Here is an 18,477-nt window from a genome sequence, read left to right as displayed (position 1 = left end):
TCTTCAATTTGACAACTTTCAAGACAACTGCAACATAGATCCTGTCAGTAAGCTTCTCTACATATCCAAAGCGAAAATACCTCCGATTCTTTTTAAAATACGAAATCCTAATAATTCTACAGAAACAAGTTGCAAAGCCAAGGGATGTGATTGAGTAAAACAACATTTTGTCTAACTTGTCATTTTCCCTATCTTCATCTTCATAGCCTTCAAAGGTAGGAATATAACGAGGATCATCACTGGGACAATATTGTGGGAGTAGAGCTACACAGAGATATTGGTTATCAGTGTAACTGAGATCATTAAAGGTTTGAAATTGGTTTCCATTTGGAATTGGTCCTGAAAGATTGTTGTATGATAATTTCAAGTGACTTAGAAAAGCCAAGCCAATCATGCTCCTCAGAATAGCACCACATAGATGGTTATGAAACAAGTCAATAGATTTCAATGACCTCATGTCTCCAATCATGTCAGAAATCTTGCCAGAAAAATTATTGTAGGAGAAATTGAGTCCAATAAATCTTGAAAAGAAAGATATTTTTGTAGGAATTAATCTAGACAATAAGTTATTTGACAAGTCCAAATTGACTACATATATTAAGTTACAAATGTAATCAAGTTCTCTTACTTTGATGACTTGCTTCACATCCTCATAATGCCATTCATTACGAATTGGACAAATATGAATTCTCGTTATATAAGAGTATATGCTGAAATCATTCCTGTAATATTGGCAATGCAATGAGGAATTGGGCCTACTAATTTATTTTCAGCAAGGTCCAAGATTTGCAATGCATCAAATTGATAGAGACTTGAAGGTATGCCACCATATAAGTGATTTCTTCTCATCTTAAGAATTTGAAAGTATGGAAATTCACTCCCGTTTCAAGAAGGTGTGAACCTTGATAGTTGATTCTCCCCAAACATCTAATAATATCAAGTTTTTCATGTTTGACAACAACGAAGGAAGTTTTCCTTGAAACTTGTTATTATTCAAATGTAGCCATATTAATAATGAAAGATTTCAAATTGTGTTTGGCATTTCACCAGATAACTTATTATTGGAAACATCAAAACTTTTCAAGAATTCAAGTTTGCCCAATGAACTTGGCAACGAACCATTTATGAAGTTATCATTAAGAAACAAGGACTTCAATACGGGCATTTTATTTTGAAGGCTTTCAGGAATTGATCCACTTATTTGATTATGCGAGAGATCCAAGTACACGAGACTCATGAGCTGGAGCCACGAATTTGTTAATTCGTTTATTGTGCCTTGCAAGTAGTTAGAAAAAAGCAAAAGCCATTCCATATTTTCAAGTTAGCCATGGCTTTGAATAATACCACCAAAATGATTAGAAAATAGATCCATAAGTTTTGCAAGAATGTGGGATATTGATCCATTGAAAATGTTACCTCCAAGATTTAACTCTTCCAATTTTGTCAAATTTTCAATAGAAAAAAGAATGGGACCTGAGAATGAATTTGACATCAAATTGAGAGACTCTAGATTTTTAAATTGTCCCAACTAACTCGGCAAAAGACCACCAAATTCAGGTACTCTACTATAGTGTGAACACTAGTGAATGAATCGTGCGTATACGGGGATCGTACTGAGATCGCACGGAGAATGCTCACACGAAATTTGAAAAAATATGTTATATATCATCTATAAAATTAAAAAAAATTTCTCACGAATTTTCGTTTAAAATGAAATTATTACGGTTGGATTCATTAGCAAATTAAGATTATTAGCTGCAATTTTTTTTATTTATTAATAATAGCAGTAACTAGAGAATGTTTATCCTATGAGTTGGGGCTAAATTAACTTGTACTAACCTTATCTATTTGTTAGAATTTGGTTGAATTAGTCCCACATTGCTTAGGATAGCAAATGGAGTGGGTGACCTAGGCTATAAATATGAGGCTAAGTTCTCCATAATTTTTGCACCAGTCGGAAACACTTAAAGCTTGTATCTGACTTTTCTTTTCTTCTATACTCTTTGATTATAGAGTGTTGTAAGGTGTAGTTAAATATTTGCTTTGAGAGTGTGGATGTACTGGGGTGCCGGTGTTAGAGAGAAAGAAGTCTATGTGTTGTAACAATTTTCACATAGTGATATTCTCTGTTTGTCATTTGGCAACGGCCGTGGTTTTTTCTCCAGTAATTAGAGTTTCCACGTTAAATTCTTGTGTTGTGATTGTGTCTATTTTATTTCTCTATCAAAGGTGTTTTCTCAAGGGGAAATGATGTCTTATTCCCAACAAGTGGTATCAGAGCTTCGGTTCGGTGGGATTTATTCTTAGTATGCTCTGTGGTTGCAGCCTAGTCTGACCTTCCACATCAGAAAAGAATTTTGTATTGTGGCTTGAGGTTGATCTTTGGTTGTTGTTGTTATTGCTGGAAGGCAGTATGACACTGTGAAAGTGTAGTTTGGAAAGGTTCTGGCTAAGGAAAGACTTGGTATTTAAGTGTGTCCATTGTGACCCACCTCTCTTTCCTGGGTACCCTTCCTAGTGCACGGTCTATAGTTGAGTTATACTATTCCAGTATACGGTTGCAACAATGTCAGGATATTCAAGTGCTATGAAGCTTGAAATAGAGAAATTTGATGGAAGAATCAATTTTGACTTGTGGCAAATACAAGTCAAGGATGTGTTGATACAATCAGGTTTGCAAGACTGTGGAATATTAATCCATTGAATATGTTACCTCCAAGATTTAACTCTGTCAATTTTGTCAAATTCTCAATAGAAAAAAGAATGGGACCGGAGAATAAATTTGACATCAAATTGAGAGACTCTAGATTTTTAAATTGTTCCAACCAACTCAACAAAAGACCACCAAATTCAGGTATTCTACTATAGTGTGAACACTAGAGAATGACCCGTGCGATGCACGGGTATCGTACTGGGATCGCACGGAGAATGCTCACACGAAAACTTAAAAAATACGTTATATATCAGCAGCAATATTTGAAAAAAATTCTCACAACTTTTCATTTAAAATTAAATTATTACTGTTGGATTCTATAGCAAATTAAGATTATTAACTGTAATTTTTTTTATTTTTTAGTAATAGCAGTAACTACAGAATGTTTATTCTATGAGTTGGGGCTAAATTAACTTGTACTAACCTTATCTATTGTCATTCACTTTCTCTTGATTCATGTTACACTTATATCTATCTATCTACTTAATATACTAAAATTGGATTTTTTCCCAACTAATAGAAGTGAGATGTTGATTCCTCATGAATCCATTTTCTCGCAAAAATAAATGCACTATGAAAACAATCTTCAAACTTACAAACATGACTACTTCATCTTCATCATTTTCTTCAATTTGATTACTTTCAAGACAACTGCAATATGGATCTTATCAGCAACCTTCTCTGCATATCCAAAGCAAACACACCTCCAATTCTTTTTGAAATACAAAAACCTAATAATTCTTCAGAAACCAGTTACAAAGCTAAGGATGTGATTGAGTAAAACAACGCTTTGTCTAGCTTGTCATTTTCCTTATCTTCATCTTCATAGTTTTCAAAGGTAAGAACATGATTAGGACCATCACCGGGACAATATTTTGGGAGTCGAACTCCACAGAGATATTGGTTACCAGTTTAACTGAGATCATTAAATGTTTTGAAATTGGTTTCCATTTGGAATTGGTCCTGAAAGGTTGTTGTATGATAAATTCAAGTCACTTAGAAAAGTCAAGTCAATCATGCTCTTTGGAATAGCACCACAAAGATAATTATGAAACAAGTCAATAGATTTCAATGATTTCATGTCTCCACTCATGTTAAAAATCTTGCCAGACAAATTATTATAGGAAAAATTGAGTTCAATCAATCTTGAAAGAGAAGATATTCCAGTAGAAATTAGTCCAGATAATAAGATATTTGACAAATTCAAATTGACTAGATATATCAAATTACAAATGTAATCAAATTCTCTTTTTTTAATGACTTGATTGTTGATTCACATACTCATAATACCATTCCGCTGAAGATGATGGATTATATGCTTATGGATTATATGCTAAAGTCATTCTTGTAATATTGGCAATGCAACAAGGAATTGGTCCTACTAATTTATTTTGATCAAGGTGCAAGATTTGTAATCCATCAAATTGACAGAATCTGAAAGTATGAAAATTCACCGCCATTCCAAGAAGGTGTGAAATCTGATAGTTGATTCTCCCCAACATTTAATAATGTCAAGTTTTTCATGTTTTACAAGGACGAAGGAAGTTTTCCTTAAAACTTGTTATTATTCAAATACAGCCACATCAATAATGAAACATTTCAAATTGTGCTGGGACTTTTGCCAGATAACTTATTGTTGGAAACATCAACTTTTTTCAAAACTTCAAGTTTGCCCAATGAACTTGGCAATGAACAGTTTATGAAGTTATCATTAAGAAGCAAGGATTTCAATGCGGGCATTTTGTTTTGAAGTCTTTCAGGAATTGATCCAGTTATTTGATTATGCGAGAGATTCAAGTACACGAGGCTCATGAGCTGGCAGCCACGAATTTGTTAATCCGTATTTTGTACCTTGCAAGTAGTTAGAAGAAAGAAAAAGTCATTCTAAATTTTTGAGTTGACCAAGGCTTTGAGAAATAATACCACCAAAATGATTAGAAGAAAGATCCACAAATTTGGCAAGATCATAGGATATTAATCCATTGAAAAGGTTACCTCCAAGATTTAACTGCGTCAATTTTATCAAATTCTCAATAGAAAAAAAGAATGGGACCGGAGAATAAATTTGACATCAAATTGAAAGACTCTAGATTTTTAAATTGTCCCAACCAACTCAGCAAAAGACCACCAAATTCATTTTCTTTCAAATTCAGGTACTTTACTATAGTGTGAACGCTAATGAATGACCTGTGCTACTGGGATCGCACGGAAAATACTCACACGAAAATTAAAAAAATATGTTATATATAAATAACATAATTTCATAATCGAATTAAATTATTTTTTAAATACTATAATATGTGATTCCAGAATCACTCTTAAAAAGTTTTATTTAGAATAACTGAATTAGCTAAAAAGATGTACATATGTATAGGAGTGTTCAAATCTAAACCGGTCCAAATTAAACTGCTCATTCAATCCAATCTAAATCGAAAATCGATTAAAAGCGCACTAATTTGGATTTGATTGGATTTTATTTTTTGCAAACTGTTGGATCGAACAAATTTCGGATCTACTTTCATAACGGATTCATCCAATCCAAACGCACAATGTGCTATAATGTTATTATTTTATTATTATTATATTTACAATTATATTTATAACATGTTCAATTTATTATATATTTTTATATTATTCATGTATTATTATTATTTAGTAAATATTTTATGTTTAAAATGTGAATTAACAAATATTTATCATAAATTATTCAAGTAATAAACTAAATTTTAAAATAATAAATAAAATAATTAATTATAATAAATAGTAATTCTTTTCTAACAAAAAAAAACATTTTGTTTTTAGAAGTTCAAAATTTTTTTGTATTAAAAACAAAATTAGTTGGAAATTTTTTTTATCAGATTTTGTTTTATTTCAAATTTTTTAAAATCCTCTCGATTTTTTTTTTGGAAAATAAAATTTTAAATTCTGTGATAAAGCTAACGTTATTTGCCAATGTTTGAACTTTTTTTGGGGGGGATCTGGGTTTTGACCCAAGATAATTCGATTCGAAAATTGACTCTTAATCAAAGAAATATTTATTTATCCTATGTTTGATTTTTTTATAGTGTGAAATAATACAATGTCTACTATAGTATAAACTCTAGTAAATGATTCATGCTATGTATGGAAAGGATCACGCGAAAAATGCTCACACGAAAATTAAAAAATATGTTATATATAAATAATATAATTTCATAATCGAATTAAATTATATTTAAATACTATAATAAGTGATTCCAGAATCACCCTTCAAAAAATTTTATTTAGAATAATCGAGTTGGCCAAAAAGATGTAATGTATGTATATCGGTGTTTAAATTAAACCGTTCATCAAATCCAATCCAAATCGAAAATAAATTAAAATCGCACTAATTTGGAGTTGATTGAATTCTATTTTTTTTGCAAACTGCTAAATCAAATCTGATTTCTAATCTATTTTCATAATCGATCAAATCTAATCCAAACCGCACAATGTGCTATAATGTTATTATTTTATTATTATATTTACAATTATACTTATATCATGTTCAATTTGTTATATATTTTTTTGTTATTCATGTATTATTATTTAGTAAATATTTTATGTTCAAAATGTGATTTATTTATTTATTTTAACTAATCTATAATTTTATTTCTATTGTTATGTTATCGTTAATTTTTAAGATATTGTTGAGACTTGTTATGTCATTGATGGTTATTTAGACTTTGATGTTGAGACTTGTTATATAATATTTTTAAAAGCTTATTTTTACTAAAAAAATATCAATAAAATTTATTTTTTTCTATTTTTTTAAATATGTTTACTCTTAAAATAATATTAAACTTATTTTGCTTAAATAATAAATTAAAATAATACAACATATGTGATAATTATTAGTTGAAATAAAATATAAAAAGAATATTTACTTATTTATTTCTTTATTTTTGCGGATACGCGGATATGCGGATACCAACACAAAATCCGCAATCCGATCCGATTAGTGTGCGGATCCGATCCGAAAGCCTTGCGGATCGGATCGGATTCGGATAAACACCGCGGATATGCGAATCGGATCCGATCCATGGACACCCCTAATATATATTTAATTTTTTAATTTACAAAACCGTAAATCTAATCAAATTCAAACCGCATGAAATCGGATCGAATCAGATTTTTTTAAGAAAATCATTCAATCCAAACCACACCTCAAGTAAAATTAATGTTCAAATCGAATGAATTTTTGAATCAAATCCGATTAAAATCACACTGCAAATACCCCTACACGTAATAACAAGACCAAGCTCATCTCTTACAAATAAAATAAAACCTTAATGTGTAGAATCAAGTTAAATAATAAAATTTTAAATATACTCTAAAATGATTAATTAATTTTTTTATAAAAAATATACAAAAAATTAGTAAAATTATTAATTTATTATTTATAAAAATTAATTTTTTACTATTCTAAAATTAGTTTTCTAACTTGCATTTTTTAATAAAATTTAAAACATAAAATAAAATTCCATAAGAACACACATTCCATTTATTTTTGTTAACGAAACAATTTAACTTAATTTTTTACTGTAGACATTTTTTTTAACACCACGACACCTTATTACCTTACCTAACGGGGTGCACATGGTCTAGTCCAATTCAAAAATTTGGTTCAGTCTCGAACATTTTAAAAATTAATTTGATGTAATTTTATTGGGTTTAGGATTGAGTTTGATAAAGATCTCAAAAATAAACCTGGTCATTATTTCATGCCGGGTTCAGTCAAGGCGAACCCGACTTCACCCAACCTATGTACACCCTAAGGAAATTAAAAATGATATATATATATTTTAAATTAATTTTAATTACACTTGTCAAATTAGAAAATAGACCAAAGAAACATCAAATTAGAATTTATAGACAAATTTAAATTCAAATTTAGATATCAACTTTTTGGTAACAAATTTCTTCTTGATAAATTATTGTTAAAACTTTAAAGACCTCATTTTCACCCGATATAATTGTGACCCGAAAATATTTATATTTTATTGGATTTAGAACCGAATTAAAATTTAAAATTAGATCTAATATATATTTAGAGTCAAATTCAAATCAGAACAAACCCGATTTCACCCGACCATAAATCTCCGTAACCTTGCCATACTTTGCATAGGTATCTGAATTCCCATTTCTTGCCATACTATACATAGGTATCTAAATTCCCATTTCATTATACTTAGCTAGTATACGAACTATAATATTAAAAAACCAAAATTTATTTTATTTAAAATTTATTAGTTATTACAACCATTAAAATTCTAACCTTTTTTTATTAATTTTTTTATCAAAATATTTTCCGCGTACAAAAAGAACAAATCATCCGATAATGCAAAATCTCAAACATGTACACACTGATACGCACGCAGAAATCACACGATGATACTAATCTGAACTAATTCTAAGGGACATTTTATTATACAAATTGAAATGAGATAGAAAGAGAATATAAATTTTTTTTATATTTATTTTTATTATTTTATTAATATTCAAAATGTGAATCTTAATATTTTCAATCTTTCTTTCATCACATAAAAAAAGTCTGTAAACTTACATCTTTACCATATAATTCACCATTTCTCACTTATATGACTCATGGAGTCCTCTTACATCCGTAGCCTGGTTCACCCCCTGATCCATGGCAACAGCACCAGAGTTCTTGGAAAACTGTTCCCCACCTGAAATTAATACACATTAATCTTCACATGTCGTCTTAATAAACATAAATTAGTAAAATGAGAACTCTAACCTTCTGACGGTTGATCTTCATCCGGTTTCGTGAACCAAGAACCAAAAACCACATCCTTAACCTTATCAACCACACTCTTCCCAGGACTATTCACATAACACTCTTCATACCTCTCTGTCTCTTCATTCCCACTCCCCAACCTTCTCTTCACTTCTTCAGACTCTCTCACCTTCCCCATTGATATCTTCTTCCTTCTCTCATGCTCCTCCTCCCCCTCCTCTTCTCCTCTCATGTGAACTGCATCAGAAACCACCCTCTTCACATGGTTCTCTGCTTCCCCATGAACCACATTTTCCTCCTCTTGGTTCCTCTTATGATGCAGAGTCTCTGATATAACCTTAGATAGAGCCCTGTCTTCATCTTGAGGCCTCAACCTCTCTGCAAAATAGTCCTTCACTGACCATCCTTTGTCGTTTTCACTCCCAGTTGAGGTTCCAGGAACCTTTGATTTCACTGCACTTCCTACACCAGCAACCTTTCCATAAACCGGTGCAAGTTTATCTGTTAAGGAGTGAGCTATTCTCTTCCCATATTCTGCTGTGGAAGTAGAAGCAGCATTCTCTCTTTGTGTCTCTTCATTGCTGTCACCTTTGTGGCGGTAACCGAGCTTTGAAGCTACGGTGTTCTTAGCTGACACAGCTTTATCGGCTATTGCTAAAGTTGCGGACGAGATTTTCTCGGTGTAACTGCTCTGGTTCGATGGTGTATCACTGCTTATGTTTTCTTCATGCTACTTTGTTTTAGGGTAAGTATACATTTTGTCAAGTTTGTGAAAAGTTTCAAAAGTACTCCTAAGTTTTATTTTGTTCTAATTTTGTGTCAGAAGTTTTCGATTTGCATCAAATATACCCTCGACGGATGCATTTTCAAAAAATTTTCAGACCAATCTAACAATAATGCACGAAAATTATGTTTGATTTGCTTATGTTGAGGGTTGTTCTTATGTTATTGTCGTTGAATTGATCTTAATTTTTTGAAAAATTAGCCCTCAGGATATCGATATCGAAAACTTTTGGGACAAAATTAAAACCAAATAAAACTTAGGGTATTTTTAAAACTTTTGTCAAACTCTAGGGACAAAAAGTATATTTTACCCCCTTTGTTTTATCATTTTTTTCACCATATCCAAGCTTGGAGGCCACAACATTTTCAGCAGTTATGGCTTTATCAGCTATAGCTGAAGTAGCTGAAAAGATTTTGTCAGTATAACTGCTTTGACTTGATGGATTCTCCGTTGCTTCATAAGGTGGTTGGGTTTGTTCTTCAAATCTTACCTTGGTGGTGTCGGAAGCTGAGAATTTTGACATTTTGTTCATATATATTAGAGATTCTAGGAATTGTTTCTGCTGAAAACTTATGGCCTTCAGTAGAGGGATACTGAACTGTTGAGTGTGACTCTTCTGTCAAGTTTTGGTCATGGATTTTAATTGGAGGGTAGAGTGTGTTAGAAAATTCTGACACGAATTGATCATGGCTTCCAGCAGAAGGGTATTGAGTTTTGATTTCACTTGACAAGTGTGGCAAGTGCTGATCATGGCTTTTATCAGCTGTTGGGAATGGAGTTTTGGCTGCTGTTGAAAGCTCATGTGAAAATTGGTGGTTGTGGTGGCCACCAAGATGTGAAGGATATTGAGTTTCTGAAATAGTTGGAAGAACCTTGGATTCTTGCTTAGGTCTTAGCTCATTTTGGATATTCAATCTTTCCAATGATCTCTCAATTGGGGTGATATCAATTTCTCCATCACCTATAAGCCAAAATCACACCAAAAAAATAACTCAATAGTTTGATACTAACATGTTACATAAACAATGCTGTAAGTCAAAACATCAGAGGAAAAACTATCAAGCAACATCTGCCTATAAACCCACTCAATCAAATGGTACTGGTTTAAAACAAGAAGACAATGGAGAATTGCATTGTAGGAGTGCCTAAAGGGCCAGTAGTTAAATGATTTTGACTTAATGAACTTCATCATCAACTTCCTAGCAAACCCTGCCACACCACAAGTGCAAATCAAAATGTGGAAAGTGCGAGAAGTAGCTGGAAATCCTTTCTCATCTCATCAACAAGCCTCCACATCACTTGAAACTCATCACACGCGGCAAATATCTGCAGAACTAAGTGATAGGAATTTGCATTGTGCCAGTAACCCTCCTGCTAACCACACCACAGAAAAAATTTGTACGCCAGTTTAGCGCATCTCCCCTTGTTTTCGCAGTTTATGCCTTTCAACATCCCATACAGAACCTCCCTCACGAGAAAAGCTGATGGCCTACCACGCAATCCATCCAAAGCCAGTCTGAAATCTAACTCGGGACTATCCTGTCCAAGAACCTCAAGAATTTTCTCACATCCATCCTCACATTTTCTATGGACCCATTCCTACGCAAAAATTGCTTCCTGTCGAAGCTAGCGCTATCCCCATTTAAATCAAAATCAACAATGTCACAAGAGGTAGCACACATTTTCTTCAAAGGTTCCTCAACGAATTCAAAACCACTCCGAACCTCATCATCATCGCAATGAAAAGGTTGATTGCATAATTTCCTACAAATGTTCACACAACGTGAAAACTTGTGAACCATCCTATGACCTAAAAGGACTAACGAATTCATTGCTCGAACCCATTATCATATATGAAGCTCTGAAACACTTAAAACACAATCGATTTTCTTCTTTGCAATGATAGGTTCGATACGCCCATTGAGCTAGAGATTTGACACGAATCCATTGAATTGAAAACCTGAGAGCTCACAATAGATTGGGCCTAGGATCTCAACGATAAAATCAAGTGATGAAAAAACGTACCGTTTTGGAGCGATGACTTAAGAGTGTAGGACGAGAAATTGAATTTCGTGACGGGAAATGGTGCCATTGCGGGATAAGGTGCATGGTCGCTGGTACGACGGTGGTTGGGAAGAAGATGCACACTGCTCCATCGAGCTCGCAATGTCAACCGCCGTCGATCAGCGCCATTCGTGTGGAGGGAACCTAGTTGAAGAGGATCTCCAGCCAATCTTTCCTCGTCGGGGTTCGAGTTCAGGTGGCGATAACTCAGTCCGAGCAACGTCTCTTCCGCGAAGGAAAGTGAAATGGTGACGACGGTGAAGGCTAGAATGAGTGGAGGCAGGCTTGCAGAGATGAGTACGCTGGCGTTGAAACTAGAGAGGGGAGAGCAGTGGTTCGTGCGGCGCGACACGGTCCTGGAGTTTCAGAGAGGAGGAGAATGGAGATGGCACATTTCTTCAGCTGGGTTGGAAGGCGGATCGGGGCGGGTGGAGAGTATGGTTGGGTTTGTCTATTGGGCCAGAAGCCCATGACCAAAAATCTTTGGGTCTATATTTCACAAATCCCATTTTGTAAGACAGTTTATTTAGCCCTGTAACCGATTCAAAGCAATTGGGTCTGAAGTCGGAAACTATTATGACAAAAACTCATCAGAGGCCTGATGAAGATTATGCACTGTTTACAGACCAAAATAAATATCCAGAATTACATGACCAAATATATATATGTCCAGAATCTCGCAGAAGTTATCAATTAACTTTCGGCCAGGCAACCGTTATTTTTTGCTCATTTTACACACATAAATCGCACTAGAGACATAAGATTTTCTTATTAAGAATAAGAGGTTCTAGTTGTAAAACAATTCAGCGCCTAATTCTGAGGAGGAGGGGAGGGGAAAAAGAGAAGAAAAGAGACAACATATTACATGTGTGTTATTGAGTATAATCATCCAATTACTAATGTAATTAAGGGCTTGAGAGTTGAGACTCAACAATGGGCCGGATGTTAAAAACAACCCAAAAGGCCAAAACGTGGAAAACAACCTTTTGCGTTATATATCATTCTGAGACAGAAAAAAAAGAAAGAAGAATTATATTATGCCATCATTAGCGAAAAATTAACTGCTTCAAACTCGACAAGAAACAAAAATTAAATCTGAGCAAACATGGTGCCCTGAACTGTGAACTGAAAACAGAAAAACATATAATTCACACAAAAGTACAAAACACAGTCAACTTGCATTGGTCTTCTTAATCTTCAATTACGATAATTCCCTTTCCCTTGGAAAAGTTTGCAGTGCCCTCACTCACCTTAAACCTTTTGCCCCCACTCTGATAGGCCTGATGAACTGCCTTTCTTTTGGTAGTAATAGCTGTTGCAATAGTGGCTTCGACTTCAACAAACTTGGCCTGAATTTCATTTTCAGATTTAAAAAAAAAAAACCAACCGGTCAAAATAATCTTACTTCAGTAGTAGTACTAGGTACGAATAAGGTAGTTGATTAGAATTTAAAAACATGACACTATTTAGTCAATGTATATAACACGTACTGGCATGGTGAGCATCTGAGAGGATCCAGCTTCATCCTCGCGTGGTGCGGGAAAATTGAGATCGGGAATTTGAGGCTTTTTTAACGGAGCCATTGCCATTTTTTGTTCAAAATCATAGAAGCTTGATTAGTTGATTTGAATTTGAAAACATAACACCATTAGTAGTTAACGTATATAGCACGTACCTGTATAGTGCGCATCTGAGAGGGACCAGCTTCATCCTCGTGTGGTGCGGAAAAATTGAGATCGGGGGTCTGAAGCTTCTTGAATGGACCCATCGCCATTTTCTGTTTAAGAGCACAGAAGCTTGCGTAGGCATAATTCTCGAGTGTCTCGTTGGCCATTCCCACTTTCTTCGTAAAAGAATGGCATAACTGGAGGAACATGGCCACCATCTTCTTTACGGCATCCATCAAGAAGGAGAAAGAATATAAATGTACAGAATATACAAGAGCACAGAGACAGGAAAATCTATATTATACATACTACATAGTGGTGATTATATAGGGAAATCGATCATTCATCCCATGATGTCTCTATCATAGTCTCTATCATAGGGCAGTCCAGCGAAGACCAAAGGTAGCGAACAACTTTTCAATTACAACTCCAAAGTCCAAAATAGGATATGGTGATTATAAATAGTGGTGATTATATAGGGAAAGGGAAATCTTATCTATTGTTTATCTCGATCAATATTCAATAGTAGAAATTATAGTACTAGAGTCAGATCAATGCCTTTTTGACACAATTGTCTGATGCCTTTTTGACGCAATTGTCTGATGCCTTTTTGACACAATTGTCTGGAAATGTTTCTATTAAAACTCGAGGCACCAAGAATGTTTCTGTTACAACTCCCAACTAACGAAGAAGGGATTTTTTTTTGTTGACTACTAAGAAGGGATTTTTGTAAATGTGCTTGTCACACTTTGCAAAAAATAATAATTCTTGATACTAAATATTTAGTCATTTTTTTTGTGACTTCTAAATATTTAGTCATTAACTCTAAATATTTATTTTTCTTCTATCAATCTTATTTTTATCCACGTTATTGTTTTATCTGAAAACTTTTTATTATTTTTTATACAAATTCTCTTTTTTTGTTATTTATTATTTTTATGTTTTTATTTTTTTATGATATACTTTTATAATTGTTATTCTTATGTATTATATTTATTATTTTTTTATAATGCAATTTATTTATTTTATTAGATAAAGTAAATTAAATAAAAAATTAATTATAAACAAAAAAATTAATCACAAAATAATAATAATAAAATAAAATATTATAATGTACCTTCGCCTCGAGCAGTTCTCTGATGCTCTACCTTACCAGGTAATACTCTAATTTCTTCTCCGTTTTTCCTTTCCAATCTGTTCCTCAACGTTGCGAATTTTCCTCTTTCGATTGCATAAGATGCAGTTAGACCTTGCAAGGAATGCCCCTGCCAAGGTTTCCTTAGTTTTCTTGCTCTTTGCGGCATCCTCCGCTCCCTTACTGCAATGAGTGACGAGTTTTGAGTGATTGGAAGGGTAGAGTTGAGGGTTTCTCCATTGGTAAAGCTTTTGCATTACATTTTCAAGCGTGAATGGATGTTGGAGTTTTCCATTGTTCAGGTCACTTTCTCTATCTCTCTCTTTCTCACTCATCAATTAGTGTTTGTGATAGATTTATGGTTCGTAATGCATTTTTGTGTATAACTGCTTTTGTATGCACAACGCCCACCTTCCTTCTGCTTTAAAATGGGAGTTCCTTTTGTTCTTATAAACTCTAAAAGAACCAAAGATAATCATCAATTGTTGATACAAAATTACTCACCTGAAACTACTTTTTACATGGATATTAGCACTTAGTTTTATTTCATCTTTCTTTTTTTGGGTAAATAAAATAGAATTGTTGTTGTTGTAAATACTATCTTATGATTCATGTCTTTTAATTTTATATAATGTATTTAAAATTTCAAAGACATGGATTGAAGACCAAATGCATTAAGATGAATCTGAAAATTTTACAAGGGTATACCGTATTTGAAACTTGCGAATGAGGTAAACTATTGATGATTTATTATCTATTTTATAGGTATTTTATTTTTGTCATTGTAAAGTTTATGGGTCACACTTTCAATTTGGCTTATTATTTAAAGTCTCACTAATTAATTGGGTTTGTAGTTAATGATAATTTTTTTTGTGAGACTTGATTTTGGTTTGGCAGAGAACCTAAGTGATTGTATGGATGTTCAGATAAAAAAATGAGCTGCAGAAAAATAAAAAATCAATATGCAGTCACTGCTATCATTATTACAAGATGTATACTCTGACATAAATTTTGTATTGCTAATATACCATTTCTCTTTATAATTTTGGAATGTTCCTACTTGCATTCTTAGTTATTACTCTAATGAAAAATATAAAGGGAGTGGAGACAAGTTTTCTGATTTTGTTTTTAACCATATAGTCAAGAATGAAACTATAAACAAGAATGATCAGATCCCGAAGATTGTAAATTAGAAATAATGCACCATATATGTAAATGAATGCTGCTATTTTTTATTAAATTATTAACCATGTTGCATATACCATATGATGCTTTGTGTCTTTCAACTATTATCATGCAATCAATTATTATATGATTTAACATGTTATTTATAATATTGATACTATTTTAATACTGTTCAAGCACGTTTAGTGCCATAAGCTTAGCTATATTGTTTATTTAGCTCCATTTGTATGACCCTTAAGTGTTGCATGCAATTACACAATCTTTCCTCACGTCTCCAAATGTTAAATTTTAGATTATGCCAAAAATTCTATAATTTTTTTTCTGCTTTAATTAGTAATCTCCTTTCTTTAAATATTGGTTAAATGCAAGGATTTATTTGCCAGAAGTTAAGGAATCTAATACTAAATCACAAGAATCTAATACTAAATCACAAGAGTTTGAAAGTAATTGCTACCGGATTTAAAGAAATTCCCCATCTTGAAGTTAATGAATGTCACAACATTCTAACTTTGGAGCTAGAATCTATGGAAAGATCTTGTCAGTATATATGTAAAATAAAGAATGAATTAACCATTTATTAAGCAACATAAAAAACACAAGACACATGGTTTGCCTCTTATATTTATATTTGGTCAAGTTTTGGTCAAGTTTTTCATTGCTTACTGTGTATTCCTCTGTTTATTTTTTTGTTTGTGGTGCTAAACTCGATTTTCTATTGGCAAACATCTTATTAAGTTGGCATTACTTTCCTATCAAAGAATTGTTGATATTGATCTTCTTCAGGATAGAGAAAGATGCAAATTCCTATAAACTCTTCAACAGGTTGATTACTCAAACCTTAGAAATGGTACCATATGTGGTATAGCTATTGACTGTAGGAATTTAAAGAAACTTCATATCCATTGCTGTTATGAGATAACTAAATTTATTATTTTCGTTTCATCACCATCTTGGAAGAAAAAATAATTTCAGTTTTTTAGCCTTTAATAGTGATTGACCAATTTTGATAATGCACAATCCCAAAAAAGCAATACAGCAGTGATGAATGCAAAATCACAAGTATTGCTTAATTTTGGTAATAACAATAGTACAATAAGACCCATATAATGCAAAATCACATCATTCACATGTACAGAAACAGATAGACAGACACACACATTCACACCCGTACAAACTACAAATCACAGGAATCTAATTTCTCAATTACATGACTCATGGAGTCGTCTTGCATCCGCGGCTTGGTTCACCGCCTGATCCACGTCCACCGCACCAGAGTTCTTGGGGAACTGTTCCCCACCTGAAACCAATACACACATTAGATTATTGCTACGGTATCTATAAAACAGTGCTTAAATTTCCAAACAAAATATAAAAATTAATATTTAATTTAAAATTTACCATAAAAATAGATTAGCCAAAATTTAGACACCTACGGCTACATGTTAATCTTCATATTTATTCTTTAAAGTTTAAAGAACATAAATTAGAAAAACGACCACTCTAACCTTCTGACGGTTGATTTTCATCCGGTTTAGTAAACCAAGAACCAAAAACCACATCCTTAACCTTATCAACCACACTCTTCCCAGGACTATTTACATAGCTCTCTTCATACCTCTCTGTCTCTTCATTTCCACTCCCCAACCTTCTCTTCACTTCTTCGGACTCTGTCACCTTCCCCATTGGTATCTTCTTCCTTCTCTCATGCTCCTCCTCCTCCTCCTCCTCTTCTCCTCTCTTGTGAACTACATTTTCCTCTTCTTTGTTCCTCTTATGATGCAGAGTCTCTGATATAACCTCAGATAGAGCTCTGTCTTCATCCCCAGGCCTCAACTTCTCTGCAAAATAGTCCTTCACTGACACTCCTCTATCGTTTTCACTCCCAGTTGAGCTTCCAGGAACCTTTGATTTCACTGCACTTCCTACACCAGCAACCTTTCCATAAACCGGTGCAAGTTTATCTGTCAAGGACTGTGCTATTCTCTTCCCATATTCTGTTGTGGAAGTAGCAGCAGCAGCATTCTCTCCTCGTGTCTCTTCGTGGCTCTCACCTTTGTCGCCATAACCTAGTTTCGAAGCTACGGTGTTCTTAGCTGACACAGCTTTATCGGCTATTGCTGAAGTTGCGGACGAGATTTTCTCAGTGTAACTGCTCTGGTTCGATGGTTTATCACTGCTTGTGATTCCTTCATGGCACTTTGTTTTATCATCTTTCTCACCATATCCAAGCTTGGAGGCCACAACATTTTTAGCAGTAATGGCTTTATCAGCTATGGCTGAAGTAGCTGAAGAGATTTTGTCAGTGTAACTACTTTGACTTGATGGTTTCTCCATTGCTTCATAAGGTGGTTGGGTTTGTTCTTCAAATCTAGCCTTGGTGGTGTCGGAAGCTGGTTCTTGCTGAGGATTTTGTTCATATATATTAGAGCTTCTAGGAATTGTTTCTGCTGAAAACTGATTATGGCTTTCAGTAGAAGGATACTGAACTGTTGACTCTTGTTGCAAGTTTTGGTCATGGCTTTTAATTGGAGAGTAGTGTGTGTGAGAAAATTCCGGCACGAATTGATCATGGCTTCCAGCAGAAGGGTATTGAGTTTTGATTTCACTTGACAAGTGTGGCAAGTGCTGATCATGGCTTTTATCAGCTATTGGGAATGGAGTTTTGGTTGCTGTTGAAAGCTCAGGTGAAAAGCGGTGGTTGTGGTGGCCAAGCCCACCAAGATGAGAAGGATATTGAGTCTCTGAAATAGTTGGAAGAACCTTGGATTCTTGGTCAGCTCTTGGCTCATTTTGGATATTCATTCTTTCCAATGATCTCTCAACTGGGGTGATATCAATTTCTCCACCACCTATAAGCCAAAATCACACCAAAACAATAACTCGATAGTTTGGTACTAACATGTTACATAAACTTGTTCCTTGAATCCTTTGTGACGATCAATTTAGTTCATGAAGTTTGGGTCACCTATTCAACTTTTGAAAATGTTGTATCAAACAAATACATAAATATCACAGGCACCATTCCATTATAGTGTGACTATATCAATTTTTTTCTACTTACCTGCTCCAGTAGGATCAGTGACTTTGGTTTGGTAATTGGCAGGAGCATGTGAAAGAGGACTACTACGTGGCGCATGAGGATCTTCCTCC

At 33.7% G+C, this 18,477-nt stretch overlaps 1 protein-coding gene and 1 pseudogene across 1 annotated transcript; both read right to left on the bottom strand.

Annotated features, from left to right (window-relative positions):
- Positions 1-8,290: 8,290 nt before the first annotated feature.
- On the bottom strand, positions 8,291-18,475 carry LOC107491158 (uncharacterized). The gene is made up of 4 exons (XM_052261399.1): positions 18,389-18,475; positions 17,263-18,176; positions 8,493-8,967; positions 8,291-8,421 (listed from the first exon to the last, which is right to left on the bottom strand). The coding sequence occupies exons 2-4, from the start codon at positions 18,127-18,129 to the stop codon at positions 8,324-8,326; spliced, it is 1,440 nt and encodes a 479-aa protein (XP_052117359.1). The 5' UTR covers positions 18,130-18,176; positions 18,389-18,475; the 3' UTR covers positions 8,291-8,323.
- On the bottom strand, positions 10,247-11,292 carry LOC110281412 (pentatricopeptide repeat-containing protein At3g60050-like; annotated as a pseudogene).
- Positions 18,476-18,477: the final 2 nt, after the last annotated feature.

The sequence above is a fragment of the Arachis duranensis genome, chromosome 5 (genome assembly GCF_000817695.3).
Source record: "Arachis duranensis cultivar V14167 chromosome 5, aradu.V14167.gnm2.J7QH, whole genome shotgun sequence".
In the NCBI taxonomy this organism is placed as follows: domain Eukaryota; kingdom Viridiplantae; phylum Streptophyta; class Magnoliopsida; order Fabales; family Fabaceae; genus Arachis; species Arachis duranensis.
The sequence above is the reverse complement of the archived record's forward strand: the minus strand, read 5'-3'. Positions and strand labels throughout refer to the sequence as shown.

Bases quoted from the DNA above. Each gene is read 5' to 3' on its own strand.
- LOC107491158 (XM_052261399.1), bottom strand. From the start codon at position 18,129: ATGAATATCCAAAATGAGCCAAGAGCTGACCAAGAATCCAAGGTTCTT. The intron at 8,968-17,262 runs GTTGCTGGTGTA...GTTTATGGAAAG, and splicing joins TTGCACCGGTTTATGGAAAG to GTTGCTGGTGTAGGAAGTGC. The intron at 8,422-8,492 runs GTTAGAGTTCTC...TATTAATTTCAG, and splicing joins TGAAGATCAACCGTCAGAAG to GTGGGGAACAGTTTTCCAAG.